Source organism: Channa argus, chromosome 13 (genome assembly GCF_033026475.1).
Source record: "Channa argus isolate prfri chromosome 13, Channa argus male v1.0, whole genome shotgun sequence".
NCBI classification, from domain to species: Eukaryota; Metazoa; Chordata; class Actinopteri; order Anabantiformes; family Channidae; genus Channa; species Channa argus.
The window spans coordinates 16,681,281-16,698,168 of NC_090209.1; the positions used below are offsets into that span (position 1 = coordinate 16,681,281).

A 16,888-nucleotide genomic window follows, 5' to 3' on the forward strand; every position below is an offset into this window, starting at 1 on the left:
TTAAATACTGATTTTAGAGAGCAAAATGGAGGATGGAAAAAAACCAACAATCTGTGTATTATATATTCGTTTTTATTTATGAAAATAGTTTTAGGTTTAAAAATGTATTTACACAGATACAACACAGGTCAAATGATTTGTTGATTACACGTCCGTTTTGTTATTAGACATTTACTGCAGCAAGACAAAGTTTAACACTTTGTCATTTCAGGCACATTGCCAAAACAGACTATGCATCCACAGTGTGTAACTATCGCTGACACAAAATGAAAAATAGTGGTAGAAAGTAATGAATAAATGCAATGGTAGGTTAAAACACACATCTCTCTGCTTACGGTTTTTATGGCTTGAGAACTTTCAGAACGGATAAAGCTTTTGAGGAAACTCAAAATAGACCAAAATACTTCTGGAATTTTGTGGCTTTTTGGGTTATTTTTAAATTACAAGCAAAGTTGCACATTGTTAATACTAGAGTTTTCTCAGAAAGGAGCCTGATGTTTGCTCTGTTTACCACCCACCACATTTAACATTATGTTAAAGAGACTTGACACGCTTCATTGGCCCCTTAGGAAATTTGTGAATTTTTAGTAAAATATCAGTATATTTGTAAACTTGTAAATAAAATGTAGTTTTTACTTTATGAAGCTATAAATAAAAAATCATCAGGGCCTGAAATTCAATTTTCAAAATGTGGAGAAATTCCACATTTAAATGCTTCACAGAGTGGAGGATATTACTTGACTAGGCCTATTGTTGCCTCAAGATTGCATGTCGACACTCTCTTCTAACTGAAAGAATTCTCTGAACCCCTGCTGTCATATGTTATCTTTTTCTCCTTCTCGTCACTTTTTGTCATCAATGTACCTTACGTATGCAATGAGTCACTTCCTGTTACTTATCTGTGGACTCAACTAATTAAAAAGAAAACCGTCTATACCGCAGACTACTTCCACTCTGATACACATGCACGCGCTCTCCCTTTCTAAATCTTTTCAATGCAATGTCACACAGATTTCACAGGGGATTGGTTGAATGTATTGTTGCAATCATGGCATCAAGAATTCTTGGAGGGACTGATAAATATGCTGTATATATAGCAGCAGACCATCTTTAAAATGTTTAAACGCGTCTATTCATATAAGACTCATCAGTGTTACAGTGATGCCTCTTGACAATCTTGGCTTAGCATACAGCCGTGTTGTGCTGAAGTTTTACCACTGATCGAAGAGAACACACACACACACACACACACACACACACACACACGGAATTTATTTATCAACAGCTGATCAGACCTCATTTAAGATTTTGATCTAGTAACATTGCATACGTAAGCTGATGCACGCTGTCACTTGTCCTCTTCACTTAATGTAAGAAAGTAAACACCATACTATAACAACTAGAAGAACTATATGTCTAAAAACATTTATTCCTGCCCTGTTTGGGGATCCTTAGAAATAACAATGTTGTGTTTGCACAACATTGAAACCTGACTGCCTTTAATAGAGAGCGACCCTAACATCAGAGTGATGGGCAGCCTTGTAGAGAGAGGGAGAGAACGTGTGCCATGTTTGTTCTGTGTAAAAGTGCATTTTCGCATTATGACTGCTAGATTTTTGAACATCACTGAAATGATGCACTATTCCCGCAATTCTACACTGAAATTCAGGCCCTGATCAGTAGCATTTTTTTAAAATAGAAAATACTGCCAAGATTAAATTTTCCAGAGAAATGTCTGTACCATTGATGTTGTATTCCACTGCTACATTTTTCCAAATGTAAACAGAACTAGAACTTCTTATAAAGTGCTCAGTTTATTCTAGTCTCATTCAAATCTCCCTCCCTCAGTAAATGTTTTTTGACATTCACCACACTTGATAAAGTACACTGACTTATGGTGTAACATAAAAAAAATATTCTCACAAGCCAACGTGAGGCTTTCGAGCATTCTGATTTGCTTTGGCGTACAAACTTACCAGGCATGTGCACACATATGAGAATACAAATCTTCCATTACATCCTATTCTCTTTAAGTCATAAAACATGTGGTTAACATTTGTACAGGAGTTTCTATAAATTCACCACATTTCTTCACTTTCAGTTTAAACCTGGATCAAAACGCAGTACTTGCAAGCCAAACATGAATCTGTCTCGCTTCTTACACAGCAAAACAGCAGTGGAAGCTCCATTTTATCATTACTGTCTTAAAACAAGGTTTATTTGCATTCTACAATTTTTTTTTTTATTGCTGTATTCTGATTTTCCTTTCCATTGGACTTGGCAAACACTATAGTGCTACAATAGGTTGTAATTACTGTAGGTTGATTTACACCACTAATCCAAGACTTTAGCTTCCTGTTGCAAACAAACGCAACATGCACTTTAAATCCTACCCACTATCATACCTGGTCACTTTTACAAGAGCTTTCCTCAGTGCTTTTGGCATTTAGAGGGACGAATGGAGAGGTGAGATTCAAGTAGCCCTGCTCTGAGGGCTGGTGTGTGGAGACAGACGCTTGGATGTCGTCCACCACCGCACGCTCGCCCACCTTACCACGGCAGATTTTGTCCAGGATGTCCAATGGATCACAGGAACCTGATGTCAGACTAATCACAATGGCAGAAAAATGGGGTGTCAGCATTCATGTTTCTATAATATGTGTAATATAGCAACTTTGGATTTCTTGAAAGGTTTAACAAGCTGCAGTTTACATTTTACAGCAACAACAAAAACTTAACCACATATTACCTTTATCAATTAACAATCATTGGAATGCAGTGATTGAAACATAGCATTACTCTGTAGACTCCAACTGGGAACTTGATATCCCTGGAAAAGATGACCTACACTCTTCAAACACATGATTGAAACATACTGGAAGACATGGGATTCTTACTCATAGGAAACAAAGGCTGATAATGTCTTTTTGAACACCAGGTAAAAGCACCGTGTAATGTCCTGTATCTCTGTATCTGGCTGTGTTGTCTGCTGACCTCACTCAAGCCCTCATGTATTGAACTATGTGTATTTTTGTTAAAATGCCATTAAAAATTAAAAATACAAAAAATAAAATAAACAAATTCAACCAAAAATCTAGATTTGCCTTACCTTAATGTAGATGTATGCAGGATGCTGTCACAGAGATTTTCAGAGGGGAGCACTTTCTTGGCATTCTGTTGAGGATTTGGACCAATTATGATCAAAACCCATGAAGGGTTTTACTGAAGTACAAGAAGGGACATGTCACCCAATTTACATTTGGTTAAGCGGTTTCCCTCAACTTTAAAATATCTGGCACCATTTTCATCATCAGTAAAACTTAAATTTGAAGTTCTTCAACACACATCACTAATGGCATATGAGTTGTTAAAACAGTATACACAGTGGATGGATTTATGGGTGTCCTGCCCCATTAAGCCATAAAGATCTGCATGGTTTTACCTCCACACTGTAGAATGACTGGACATTCCTCAGGGCACGCTCTAAGGAACTAACTTGATTGGAGAGCTTGAGGGTTCGATCCTGTAGTTGTCTGTTTTCCACTTCTAAGACATTGACCCTTAAACAGATTAATGTTCACACTCACTCAAAAAAAACAAAAACAAACGATTTATCCAGTGTGTCTTTTATGTCCATTACTTTCTTATGCTGGTGTTAATCCAAATAAACACTTGTAGAAACAACCATCGATCAAATCTCAAATTACTGACTTTTACCTTTTACAGAATTCTTTGATAATATACAACACTTGTAATTTTTATCAGTCAGAGTTATGATGGGAATTTATTTATTGTTTTCTTTGATAATATTTCAACTGTGTGTTATAAGAGAAGTCAATATATTACAAAAACAATGTTGCAATACTCATTCAGAATACTATTGATTTTACAGTGTTCTGATTGACTCAAAGAACTTCCCAACAGAAGATTTCACACTGCTGTCAAACCTTTTCTGTATACAGAGCCTTATTATGCTACCTGTGTTGGACAGTGGAGGCAGTCCTCATGCCTTTGCTGCCCATTTCTTCTGCCTCGCTCATCTTCCGCAACAGTTCCCTCTTCTCTTCCAAAAGCTTCTCATTTTCCTGCATCACTGTGTGGATCCTCTCTTTCTCCTGAAAGCCCCAGGGAGAAGACAAATGGAAAGAAAGTAATTGGAATAGAGAGACTTTAGAAAGTCTCTGTTTAGCCATCATCTCTTTTGGGATATTCAGAAGGGAATTCAGACAGGGGACTGACACAGCATCTTGCATCGTGTGTGTGACCTTATGTGAGAGGCTCGAGGCCAGCAATAAGTCGTTTTCCATCTTCTGGATGGTGCGGTCTCTCTGAGCAGTTGCCTTGAGAAAGACCTGCTTGGCCTGCCGCAGCTTGGTCTTGTGCTGACTCTGCTTTTCATTGTACTTCCTGGATAGTCATAAAACACATGGTACTTTTTTAGCCAGAGCACCAGAATACATTTTATGATATTGCATTTAGTGTAAATAGCATTGTTGTGTTTTTCACCTGATGTGTGCGTCAAGTTGAAGGAGAAGCTGCTGCAGCTCCCCCTGTAGTCTGTCACAATCCTGCTGACTGGCCGCCAGCTCCTCCTGTAGTGTATGACTTGACTTCTGGCTATTTTTTGCCTGGAAGACACATGTACCAAGGGCTTGGTTTTGTTAAAAAAATCAAAAATAAATAATAATAACAAAACAATGGTGATTCTGGTACCAATACCTTTACTGCAATACCAGTTCCTGAACTAGACTTTTTTTAATACTAATTTTATAAAATCCATTTTAGATCCATATAAACAATAAATGACCAGTGGTTTAATGTAGACTGAGTAAAAAAAGAGAGGCAAATGTTAACAACACTATAAGAATATAGTTTCTGATAAAACATGAGTGCTAACCAGAAGAGATTCTATTACCTTGCCTGTGGGAATTTACCTGACATCAGCTGCTGACTAAAGAAACTGCTTAGAAATTGCTTTTCATATGAGCTGTCAGAACAACACATCCAAAGAACAAAGTAACACATTTTTGAAAACATGAAATTAACATGACTGTGAAAGATGAAAACCTTGCAGCAACAATGACATATGTTGAGATCTTGTACACTTTAACTTACCTCCTCTCTGGCCTTGCTAAGCTCCGCCTCCAGAATGGTCAGACGGGTATCCAGTTGCTGGGCATGGTGGCTAAGCTCTGCATTTGTCCTGGTCAAGGAGGCCTCCTTCAGCCTAAGGGAACGCACCTGTTGCTGCAGCTCCTCTTCACGCTGCTCTAATAGCTTTCTGAGAAAGGAGTAAAGAAAAAGATGAAGAGAAGAAGGGTCAACAAAAACAGTGGAACAAAATCCTGCCCTTAAACTTGAAATGTTGGTTACTGCCCTACTACTATTACTAGGATTAATTCAAACCAGACGATATGGCAGTTTGTATGACCTGGTGATGTGCTCCTCCTGCTGCTGGGCTCTCATGGCTGACAAGGTGTCAGACAGATCCCTACTGTCCCTCTCGAGGCGGCTGCTCTCACTGGACCGAGCTTCCTCCACACGCAGCTGGTGCTGTGCACTTTTTAGCTGCTGTTGAAGCTCCAACACCTGCAATCACAACACAGCCTCAAGCATTTCTCAGTGAGATAAACAGACAATATGAGCTTGAACATCCCACCTATTTCCAGAGTATCCCAGGCTTTGCTGAGCATGTCTAGGACAAATAGTCTATAATTATATCTTTTAAGCTTTGATAAAAGGTAATTGCGTCTTCTGCATACTAAGTAAGGATTAATTTTATTAAAGCTCAAGGGCAAATCAGGTCAAATAAATTACATCGCAAATTATTAAGATTGTAGTTGTATGTCTGCAAATGCATATGTTCAAATGTATTAATCCTTAATGTCACATTTGCTGTCTTGCATATTCAGAAGACTGAAAACAGCATTTTATGAATAGCTCCAAATGCAGGTTGGACTGATACTAGGCTGCATTTTCAGCCTAGTAAGACTAGAAACAAAGAACTAGTGAGTGAAATAACTACTAGTAAGGTACTTTCTTCCTGATCCGGCTTAGTGAGCTGAAAACTGCCAAATGCCAAAGCTGGTTGCCAAATATCCCTTACCATACAAACCTAACTATGCAAGCATTCATATGAAAAAGCTGGAATTCATAATTCTAAAGTAATGACAAGCAGCATCAACAGAAGAAGCACACCAGATCTAATGCTATCAAAAAATGAAGACTGGCCTAACAATGCAGGCCTGGGTAATGACCTTCTTGTCGGCTGCAATGAGTCGAGCCCTCTCAGCCTGTAGTTCCTCCTGCAGACTGGTGGTGGTGTTATGGCTTGTTGAGTTACGAGCCAGCTCTAGCTCCAGTTCCCTGATTCTCTGTTGCTGACATTCACACTCATCCGTCTGAGTGTTGACATTTTGTTCCAACTGGACCAGCTTGGTTTGTACCTGCTTCAGCTCTGCACAAAGCTGTAGGAAGCACAAAATAAAGGAGCATAATCACAAAAATAGATGCTTAATATACAATTTTACAATACAATAGATTCTAACAAATACAGCTTACTTTTTTACATTTGCTTGTGTTAATCTCTGCAAAGTGACTACGTGACTAGTAGAGTGATGGTTATTACGTGAAAAATATTTGCAGAATTAGTTCAAATACGTTGTAATACCTACCTTGAGTTTTTCCTGTTCCAATAGGGTGTTGTGTCTTTTCAGATCCATGCTTTTCTCTTTCTCATAGCGTAGCTCTCTCTCTGCTGAGGTGAACAGGCTCTGGATCCTTTGCAGGTCCTGCTTCATTTGTTTAGCCTCCTCGACCTTCTGACTCAGAACTGAGTCCTGGGACTAAAAAGGAAAATTAGAGACAACATAGATATGCATAAACCAAAGATGAGTACAAATAAACATAGGAGGCCAGAACTGTCTCCAGCCTCTGAGATTTTTTTTGTTAACAGTTATGAATCTTCATTCACCACACAATGTTAGTCGAGTTCTGTGCAAAGCATAATGCATCACTATAATTAGGACTTTTGTCAGAATCCTCAGAAATATAAAAAGTATTTAAGAGATTCGTTTTTGAATAACTGCAGCTTTATTCTGATCAGTATAAAAAATGACGCTGCTATAGCATGAAAAGTATAGCAATGAAAGGCATTCGATACTTAAAACCCCTGAAAACACGAGACAACTCTGATTTGCTTAATATATTTTTAACTGAAGTGCAGAAACAGCATGGCAGTTTGGACATGTTAAGGATGTGTAATAATCATATGTACCTTGATGTGTGCCTGGGCTTCATTGACCTGAGCCTGTAGGGCCAGTTGATGTTGAGAGGCCAGCTGTCGTTCCTCTGCCAGCTTAGCCTCCAGATGATTTAGTTCCTGCTTCGGACATGAATTCTATAAATACAACACATACATACAGAATATACATCATATGATGCTGGAACAGAATTCTGTACCTACTTTTCATCTACAAGCTTTAAAAATCTTAGTAAATCTTAATCATGCACACAAAAGGTGCACTGTGACGCTACACTCTTATTTTGCAGGATATTCTTTCTACTCTTACTCTTTCCATAATTTCTGAACATCATTTAAGATGATTTTACATTTGACCCTGTTTACAAATCAACTCACTCCAACTAGTTACCTGATCCAAACTTTCATCTTTAGTCCTCTCCACTGGACTAAGCCTAGATTCTCTGTGAGCTGTTTCCAGTTCAGGCTTCTGGCTGTTACTAAGTGCTTCCTTTGTAGAAGAGAGCTGCTCTTGATACCACTTGAGCTGCTCATTGAGTCGCTGTATATCAAGCTCCTGTCTCTCGCTTTCCCCCTCCACCATCAGCTTCTCCTGGACACAGATACTCAGCTTGGCCTGTAGCTCAGCAGTCTGCAGCCGCTTAGAAACCATTTCATCCCTGAAATATATGTGCATCATGCAAAACATGTAATCTTCAGTGCTCATGTCCTATCTTGTGGCAGACTATAAAAACAGAAAAAAAGTGCCATTTAGGGCAGTACTATCACTTATCCCCTGCATTTATTAATTTGTACTGAAGGACCCAATGCATTTTAAACTGTAAATTCTAGACTACAACCTCAGTGTGTTGTGTGCTGTCTGGAGGCTTGTGAGTTCAGCAGTGAGCTTGTCAGCCTGCTCTTGCAGCTGGTCAACGTGAAACTGGTCTTCCCTCAGGTCCTCCTGGGTCCGATTACTGTCCTTGTAGCGTTGTAGTTCACTCTCAAGTCTGCTGTGGGCACGCTCCATCTGGGCGACCTGATAAACAGTATGCCAAAAACATAATCTTCATACTGTTCTTTATCTACTTTTTTAAATAGAGATTTTACATTCTGCAGTCAAGCAAAGAGGTAGACAGCACAATTAATTTTTTAATATATTGTATTCTCCATATATTTTTTATTTCTTCTGTAATATTTCTTTAATACTTTTAATTTTTATTGCAAGAATGATTTCTTCAGTGCCCATGTAAAACTAACAAACCTTTTCCTCAAGAATAGCTTTTTCCCCTTTGACTTGGGTAAGGCTCTTGATGAGCGTTTTCCCCTGCTGGCACTCTGTCTGAAGACTGCTGACCTCAAGTCTCAGCTTCTTCAGCTCTCGCTCACCTATCTGCAGCGCCTTTGGTGTAGAGAAGGGAATTGCATTTTCTTACTCTATTACTTGTAATTTTGTTTATACATTAGAAAAAAAATATATTACTCTTTGCATCCAGATATATCAAAATGTAAACTGCATTTTATATACATGTGTCAGATAAAACTGGGATTATTTTCTTGCATGACAAACAATGTATTGCATAGGTGTGCTTTTTACCTCTTTGTCTTTTTTAAGGGCAGCCTGGGCAGCACTGAGGTCCACCTCCAGCTGTTTCCTCCAGTCCTTCTCCTCGGTCAGACGAGCTTCTAGCAGAGCCAATCTCTCCTGGCTGTTGTCCCTTAAGTGCTTAATGCATCGTGAAAGAGGAGCCCAAAAAACATTTACAGGTTGCACTGGGTCAATTACACAAGTTTATGTAGTCAATTCTTGAACTTGGACTGTAGTGTTCTTACTGTGTTGACAAGTTGCTTTGAAATGACTATAAGAATATATGATATTGAAGAGTGGTCTTCTTTACCAGCTGTAAATAAGACTCAGTAGTTTTGACCTCTCCTCCATTCTTCAGCATTTTTTCATGGGTGCCCTGCTTCTTCAGCTCTGCTTCCAGGCTTTTGATCTGCATAACCAGTTCAGATTATTACCCAGCCATTAGAGTGATGGTTCTTACCCTTAGTTTTCAAAATGTCAATAGCAATGTGTCAGAAAGGTCATTTTTCATTACCCTCCTGTGTAATCCCTCGAGTTCTCCCTCATGGCGATGCCTGTCCTCCTTGCTGGCATTCTGGGCCTCCCCCAGCAGAGCCTCCAGCTCCTCATTCCTCTCCTCAAGTTCTTCCTGTTCCTTGCGAAGTTTCTGGAGTTGCCGCTGCAGCTCCCTCACTTGCACCAGTCCATCTTCCATTGCCTCATGACACCTACCATGAATAATGGTTTAACTCAGAAAGAACCGGCGGGACTCTCTTTACATCAGGATGAATGTAACTGTTAAGGAATTAAGAAAATTACTTCTTGTGAATGTGATCCTTTTCTTGAACTGATGACATATTGTTTGGGGCTTCGCTTTTAGTGCTCTTGTTCTTTTGATGTGCTTCAGGCGTGACAGCTTGGTCTGCATCATTTATGGCCAACTGAAGATATCCAACACAAACAATACCAAGTAGAACAACTTTTGTGAATTACTTTAATTTATATTTTAATTAACAATGTTAGTAAAATACAAACCTTATCCAGGAGAGCTTTCTTTTCTGACTCTAAAGCATGCACACTCTCCCTCAGAGCTTGGTTCTCAGATTCCAGTCTGTCATTTTGCTCTTTTAATGGGTGTAGCTTCAGCATATCTGTGAGGGAAAAAACGATGACTTTGAACATATATCTGAAATATGTAAATATTATAGAAAATATAAATAAAAACATTTTAGACACATTCACATTTTGTTTTTATTATTTGGCCTTTATAAACCTTAATGTTTTACATACGGCAATCAGGCACAATATTATGACTGCCACCAATTGAATGTATTCCAACACAGTGGCTCAGCTATGAATTCTACTTTTCTGGTTATAATTTATCAGCTTTTTTTTTGAAATTGTCAGAAAGGTGATACTTTTACTTCCTGTTTATTTTTGAGCTCAAAGTGGGTAGTGGAGTCATACTGTAGTCATGCATTATAAGAGAAGGTGGTTCTAATGCTTTGGCCACCTCATTCATTTTAAACAGGGTGGCCAAAAAATAATAACCACCTCTGTATTGGATTACATTAAAATGCACAAGTGGTCATAATCTTTTGCTTGATTGGTATATATAATTACTTAAAATATTTTATTGTGGCTGTTAAGGACAACTGTTCAAATTTTTTAGAAAGCTGGATTTGTTGATGAAAAAAAAGCCAGGAAGAGCCCTACAATTGTGTATTACTAATTAGTACCAATTAAACCCTTTCCACAATACTGCCCGTTAAATTTTCAAATGTGTGGTATGTCACATCTTTCGGGTTTAGCAGTTGAACAAATTGCCAAATCATGGATGCTTGTGGCAGGTGCCTTAAGATTCAGCTCAGGACACGAGAACATAACGATAAGTAAATCGACTTTCTAGTCATAAAATGTCTAGCAGTAAATCATTTCACACCCAGGTCTGCCTCACCACAGTCTTTCAGTTTGTCCACTTCCTTCCTCAGGCCCTCTACTTCTTGAACCATTTCCTGTAGCTCAGATCCTGAGATTATAAGCACATTTTAATTCTATGAAAAAGGAAATGTAATTTCTGATACCAAAAAGCTTATTTTTCTAATTCTGTTAACAATAACCTGTAGCTGACTGTAATGTCACTTTAGCTCCAGTAACTACAATGTAAAATATACGGATTCCTATATTAACCAAATTTTTCATCTAACAACATCGTGTGAACCAATAAAGACTTTAAAGGTTGAAGGGAAAAAAGCTATATAGGTGAGGGTCTGGGACTGCAGGTATTAACTTGAGCATTCAGGGGCACTCACATAAGCCTGTTTCAGACATGAACTCTAGATAATGCCAGGAGGATCAGGGCCAGACATTGTCAGGAGTTTCCCTTTCAGACATTTAACCAACATTAGGAGACAGTACATGTGAGATGCATTCTCACTTGTGAAGAAATACTTTGTGTAATTGGGCAAGCAGTGGCGCTTGGGCACTTCGAGCAGTATTTCGAGTGGTTTCTTGTATTTGTTTGACAATTTCGAGGTCTGCCCTTACTGACAGAAGTTCACGAAGTTCGACATTGTTCTTGCGTTCGTATGAATGAATGTGTTCTCCACCTTTGGCTGTTCGTATTTGCCCGGTTTCGTGGCAGTCGCAGGAAACGGATGTCATCAACTCGCCCACTCACTCATGGTGAATATGGAGAGTATTACCTCCTCTATTTACAAATGAGCTCGGGTGGAGATAATCCGGATTTTGCAGTAGGGAGCTGGCTTGGTAAAGTCCGGGTAATGTCAGGGCCAACAGACTTGGGTGTTTGCATTCACACACACACACCCATCCAAGAGAAAGTCTGGAAAATGTCTGAATTCCAGTGCATGTCTGAAAGGGGCTTTACACTTAGACTTCTTTGAGGAATACATACTGTTAGTCATTGTAACATACCACTTGGGTCTAGATTATTGTTTTTTGCAGCATCCAGTTCATTAGTGAGTCTGCGGATATCCTGATGAGCCATTGTCAGCCTCCTAGACGCCTCTTCCAGGTCGCGTTCAAGCCGCTGCCGCTCACTTCGTTCCTGTGAAATCTCCTCACTGTGGGCCTGATGTAAATGAAGTTTAAATGGTTAGAGTGGAACAAATAAAGCCAAAACAAAAATTAGCCCATAGAATGGAGATACAAGGTTTCCAACATGCTGTTGTAAGAGACATGCATTTTTAAGTTTGAGATTTATGATCGCTGTAGGCCTGGAAAGCAGGTATGAGTTACATTATAATCATACATCTCCCCATTCACGCGAATAGTGAGACAGAAAGGACACATGCTATTACCTGTGACATGCCACTACTACCCATTCATCATTTTCGAGCACCCATCAGCTGTTAAAATGACCTTTACAGGCTGAGCAAAACAACAAGCAAAGCTGTCTGCAATACAGTGCTCATGTGGATATCAAAAGACAGTGTAGAAGGTTTTTCAAAAAGTAACACCACCCCTCTGAAACAAGCCATAGACACACCTGTTTAACTCTTTATCAAAACATCAGTGTTAGTTACTTTATTAGTTTACACTGTGAGAAGGGGACCTACAGGGGTAATATTATGTTTGCTCTGGCCAGATCTGCGGAGCCCAAACAGCTTCTTCCATGGACTCTGGGACGAACACTGCTGAGAGTAAAGACCAGTATGTGCAGAATCACATCTGACACTGAATAACTATAAAGCTTTATTTCTGTATTTTAACTGAAAAAGTGAAGTTGTTCTGCGATCGGTTACTCAACAAGTGCATAATGACCTCACCTTTGTTACGTTATCTATGCCTTTCTGAATCGCCTCCCTCTCCTGTCTTAGCTCAGCCCCAATCACGTTGTGAATATGCTCCTGCTGATGTGTCACAGACGGACAAAGACTGACTTCACCACATTTACTGTATATAATATCTACACTAGCCTTGCCATTAGATTCAACTCTAAAGACTTTAGACTGGGTAATTTAAAAATACAATATGACAGAATATAGGTTTATTATTCAACATTGTACTTTCACTGGAAGCCTTATATTTAGAGTTGATTAAAGTTTGTGCATACTGTCTTAGTTAAAACTGTCAGATATTTGGGTCCTTTCCTGTTAAGGAAAAACAAATCAAAAGGAATGAAACACTACCATGTACTAGGTCAATACTTTACCTTTTGGTGAACCTCGCTTAAACTGCTAGTGAGACTCTGACTTTCCAGTCTTCTCTCAGCAGCCTCCAGCCTTTCCAGCAGCGTGGCCCTCTCGACCAGCAGGTAAGCAACCTGCTCGCTGGGGCTGGTCAAGCCCATCTCACTGAGGTCCTCCTGAGCCAACATCTCTGCCAGCTCCTTGCTCTGATTATCTGGAAGAAATGTAAGTATTTGGTCAACTAGCTGGCATTAGGGAACCAGGCTACAGTCCAAAGGAATGAATATCTAAAGCCCCTTTCAGACATGCACTGGATTTAAGACATTTTGCAGACTTTCTGTGGGGTGGGTGTATGTGTGAACGCAAACACCCAAGTCTGTTGGTCCTAACATTACCGGGACTTTACCAAGCCAGCTCCCTAGTGCAAAGTCCGGATTATCGCCACCCAAGCTCATTTATGAAAAGAGGAGTTAATGACCACGAGTGAGTGGGTATATTGAAAACATCCCTTTCCTGCGACTGGTGTGAAACCGGGCAAACGCCCAAAAGTGAAGAACTCATTCGTTCATACGAACACAGCAATGTCTAGGACATTGTCCTTGGGAAAGGACAACGACATTCGTGAAATTCTGTCGGTAAGGGCAGACCTGGAAATCGTAAACCTAATAGAAGGAACAGCACGAGATCCTGTGGTATACAATCAGATTAGCAAAGCAAAACACTGTCACTACCGCAGCTTTGCTTTGGTGTCATATGCTGCCCCTGCTCAAAATGCCCAAGCACCACCGCTTGCCCAATTACACGGAGTATTTCTTCACAAGTGAGAATGCATCTCACATGTACTGTCTCCTAATGTTAGTTACATGTCTGAAAGGGAAACTCCAGACAATGTCAGGACCTGATCCTCCTAAAATTATCTAGAGTTCATGCCTGAAACAGACTAAAGTTAACTGTAGTTGCATTCACCTTGTTGTTGTCTGATCTGGTGAAGCTCACGTCGCAAGAGTTCATTGTCTCTTTCATAGTCTGCAGTCAGACACTCACGCTCCTCCAACAGCCCACGAATATGTGCAACATAGCGCTCCACCTGACAGACAAAAGAAACAAAGTCCAAAATAATTCAGCTATAATTGGCAAATAATTTTTAGAAATTGGTGTTGTTGTGTGGGTAATTTAATAAAGCGGATTATATTAGGCACTCCATTGTTTTGCTACAGCAGTTTTTATTACAAAGAATACAAGCATCACCCTCTGTTACACTGCTGTAAATTATACTCAGGTAAATAATTAATGTCTATGACACCGAGGCAGTGGATGCTGAACTAAAACACTGAAGTATGTGAAGTGTCTTACCTCCTTCATCTCATTGGCCTGTTGGGTGCGTAAGGACTGCAACTCCTGGGTGGCTGACTGAAGCTTTGCCTCACTCTCAAGCAGCTGCTGCCACAGGTGGCGTTGCCGATCCTCCGCAGTGGCCACCGGAGGCACGCCATCCTGCTGCAGTCTCATAGAAATCTGGTCTAGTTCCGTCCGCACCTGAAGACCCATAGCAAAGGCTTTTTGTTGTGTTGTCAGATGCAATATTATCTTTAAATTGCAGACCGCAGCTTGTGAAGCAAAACAACTCTCAGTGCTATGGTAAATAAAGAACAATGCAAAGATTAGGCCTATCCAAGAATGGCTTTTGGTGAATTGCTTGTCATTATAAGACTGAGTTTATTACTACATACTCAGTTAGATAAAAGCTAATGCACTTTCAAAGATAGACATAACATCCAGGTTCTGAGCCTTGCTGAAAACTGAGCCATTTACATTACACACACATCAATATAACATGCAAGCATTAAACACCTGTTGCAGAATTCATTATTGTACTTTTTAGAGCTTGTAACCTAATCAGGCCCCCCACGCAGCATTTTTACTACTCTAATGGCGGTCACTACTTTAACAACATGCAACAACGTATTGTCACACACGAGGTATCAGGTCTCCTGTGCCCTGTTGTACTTAAACATCACACCAAATGGTCTATGCTTTCGACAGTGAAAGATCAGACATCAACTACAACCATTCTGAAACATTTGTTTTCAGCCACTTTCACATTCAAATCACTAGGTTTTAGTGACTTATGGTTGTTCTGCATAAAAACAAAGAAATTCCAGTAGTGGCTACAATGTTTGAAATTGTTGGCACTAGATAGATAAAATATGTCTGGTGCTGTACACTGTAACTGTGTGTCACATCAGTTACTGGTTCTGCGTTATCTCTAAGCAAATTAACAGCTATGTTACCTCTGCATGATCCATGGTCTATTAAGTTTGATGATGCTGCATCTGTGAGTGATGACCTTTTCCCTCAGCGGTATACATAATAATCCTCACACTACTGAGCCTTCACAATGTTGCACAGAATCCACCTCAGCTCGGAGTAGTCATCAGATCCTCAAACGTCGACACTGAAATTGTTGTAGCAGCTCATACATGACAACGTCATTTTTGAACTCCCCTGTAAAACGAGACACGTTTTAGAACAATGGTGTCAAGTCATGTTGGGACTTGCAGTAACAAGCATAGAAATTTGATTATCTACCTTACCTTAAACAGGTATGGGTGCAAATTACAGTTTAACACTTGAGCTACAAGGCATCACCTGAGGCTATGCAAAACTTCCAGCTGATAAACTATGTTCGGCGTACTGCCGAGTATGGTGAAGAATTCTACCTTCTAGGCAAGTGTTCTCTTGTTCTACAACGCCGCATTTATTAACATAAACTACACTACTCCCTTATTGCACGGTGTCGCTACCTTGCCTCACAATAACTGTAGATGTTTACTTTGGGTGACATTAAAAGTCTTTATTTAACTGCAAACCATTTCCCAAAATGTCTGACGAGGAGGAGCAAACGAGGGGTTTTGTGGGACAACAGCAACTCAACTTTCTTTGACCACACAAATTCACTAGTAGGAAAATAACTCTAGCTTACAAAAAAAAAACAGTTTTCCCAGCGAAGTTGTGTTAATGAGCTAGTGCATAACTGCAAACCACCTGCTGAGCTACCTAGCTCGCAAACATAACGTAGTTTAAAGTTGCGGTAACGTCAGTAACTATATTTCATCTTCAGCTAACGCTAGCTTGCTACCCGCGGCTAGCTTTCTCAGCCAGTGGCCGCTAAGACACCAACTGCCGAAGGTCGGGAGACTTTAGAATGGAGACTCTTGCTCAAGCTCTAACTTCTATGAGGTGTTGCAGTTAGAAAAGCAGTGCGCAGTTTGACTTTACTTACCTTTCAATCGGTATTCGCTGCCAAAAGAAAGCGAATGATGAGAACAGGCGTGGCGGGGTGAATTGGCTTCCACAAGCGCCTAGGCAACGGACCGTACCACTCAAAAGGTGCGACGGGGGCGGAGATTATTGAAATTGGTCTCGTGTATAGTAACCGGCTTGCATAAAAAAAGTCAGCATAAAAGCTAATAGAAAACCCCCCAAAATAATAATGATGTATATATTTATATATATATATAATCGTATATAATCATATAAAAAATTCTGTGTTTATATTTAGGAGAGACATGGTGAAGTCTTCACCTGTATCGTGATTTATTTGCTGTTCTCAAGAAATATGTCCATGTAAACACCAGGGGGCGACAAACAAACAAAACTTTCGCTCTTCGAGGGTGAAATTTATGAAACGTCGGAGTTTTTGTTAGATTTATTTGTCTTGACATTAGCAATCATTCACTCTGGATTCATTTTCAAATATATTAAGAAATATAATAGCCTATAAAATGTTTAAAATCAGTCCTGCAATACAGGCTTACATTTAAACGTTTCCAATTATTAATCAACTGCTTTTTCTAAACATATGTTGATGTAATTGCTGTTTTTATATTTAATCATTTGTTTGTTGTTTTGCTGTTAGCGCCACTA

The 16,888-nt window shown here is 39.6% G+C and overlaps 1 protein-coding gene across 17 annotated transcripts; it reads right to left on the reverse strand.

Moving 5' to 3' along the window:
- Nucleotides 1-56: 56 nt before the first annotated feature.
- On the reverse strand, nt 57-16,503 carry ccdc30 (coiled-coil domain containing 30). Of its 17 annotated transcripts, XM_067527334.1 has the most exons (29): nt 16,245-16,498; nt 15,253-15,466; nt 14,315-14,497; nt 13,928-14,048; nt 12,985-13,175; nt 12,599-12,682; nt 12,389-12,466; nt 11,745-11,901; nt 10,765-10,836; nt 9,843-9,958; nt 9,627-9,748; nt 9,343-9,535; nt 9,139-9,237; nt 8,838-8,966; nt 8,505-8,642; nt 8,101-8,279; nt 7,653-7,920; nt 7,277-7,399; nt 6,675-6,845; nt 6,258-6,467; nt 5,432-5,589; nt 5,116-5,281; nt 4,507-4,628; nt 4,266-4,407; nt 3,979-4,115; nt 3,443-3,560; nt 3,110-3,174; nt 2,750-2,830; nt 2,469-2,607 (listed from the first exon to the last, which is right to left on the reverse strand). In XM_067527334.1, exons 2-28 carry the CDS (start codon nt 15,265-15,267, stop codon nt 2,755-2,757), a joined length of 3,633 nt encoding a protein of 1,210 aa, XP_067383435.1. In that variant the 5' UTR covers nt 15,268-15,466; nt 16,245-16,498; the 3' UTR covers nt 2,469-2,607; nt 2,750-2,754. The 17 variants fall into 17 exon arrangements, 14 of the variants coding, with proteins under 14 accessions (XP_067383438.1, XP_067383429.1, XP_067383428.1 ...); XM_067527337.1 differs by lacking the exon at nt 2,750-2,830 and having other exon boundaries at nt 57-2,607; nt 7,277-7,381; nt 12,389-12,463; nt 12,599-12,679; nt 16,245-16,503; XM_067527328.1 differs by lacking the exon at nt 2,750-2,830 and having other exon boundaries at nt 57-2,607; nt 7,277-7,381; nt 16,245-16,502.
- Nucleotides 16,504-16,888: the final 385 nt, after the last annotated feature.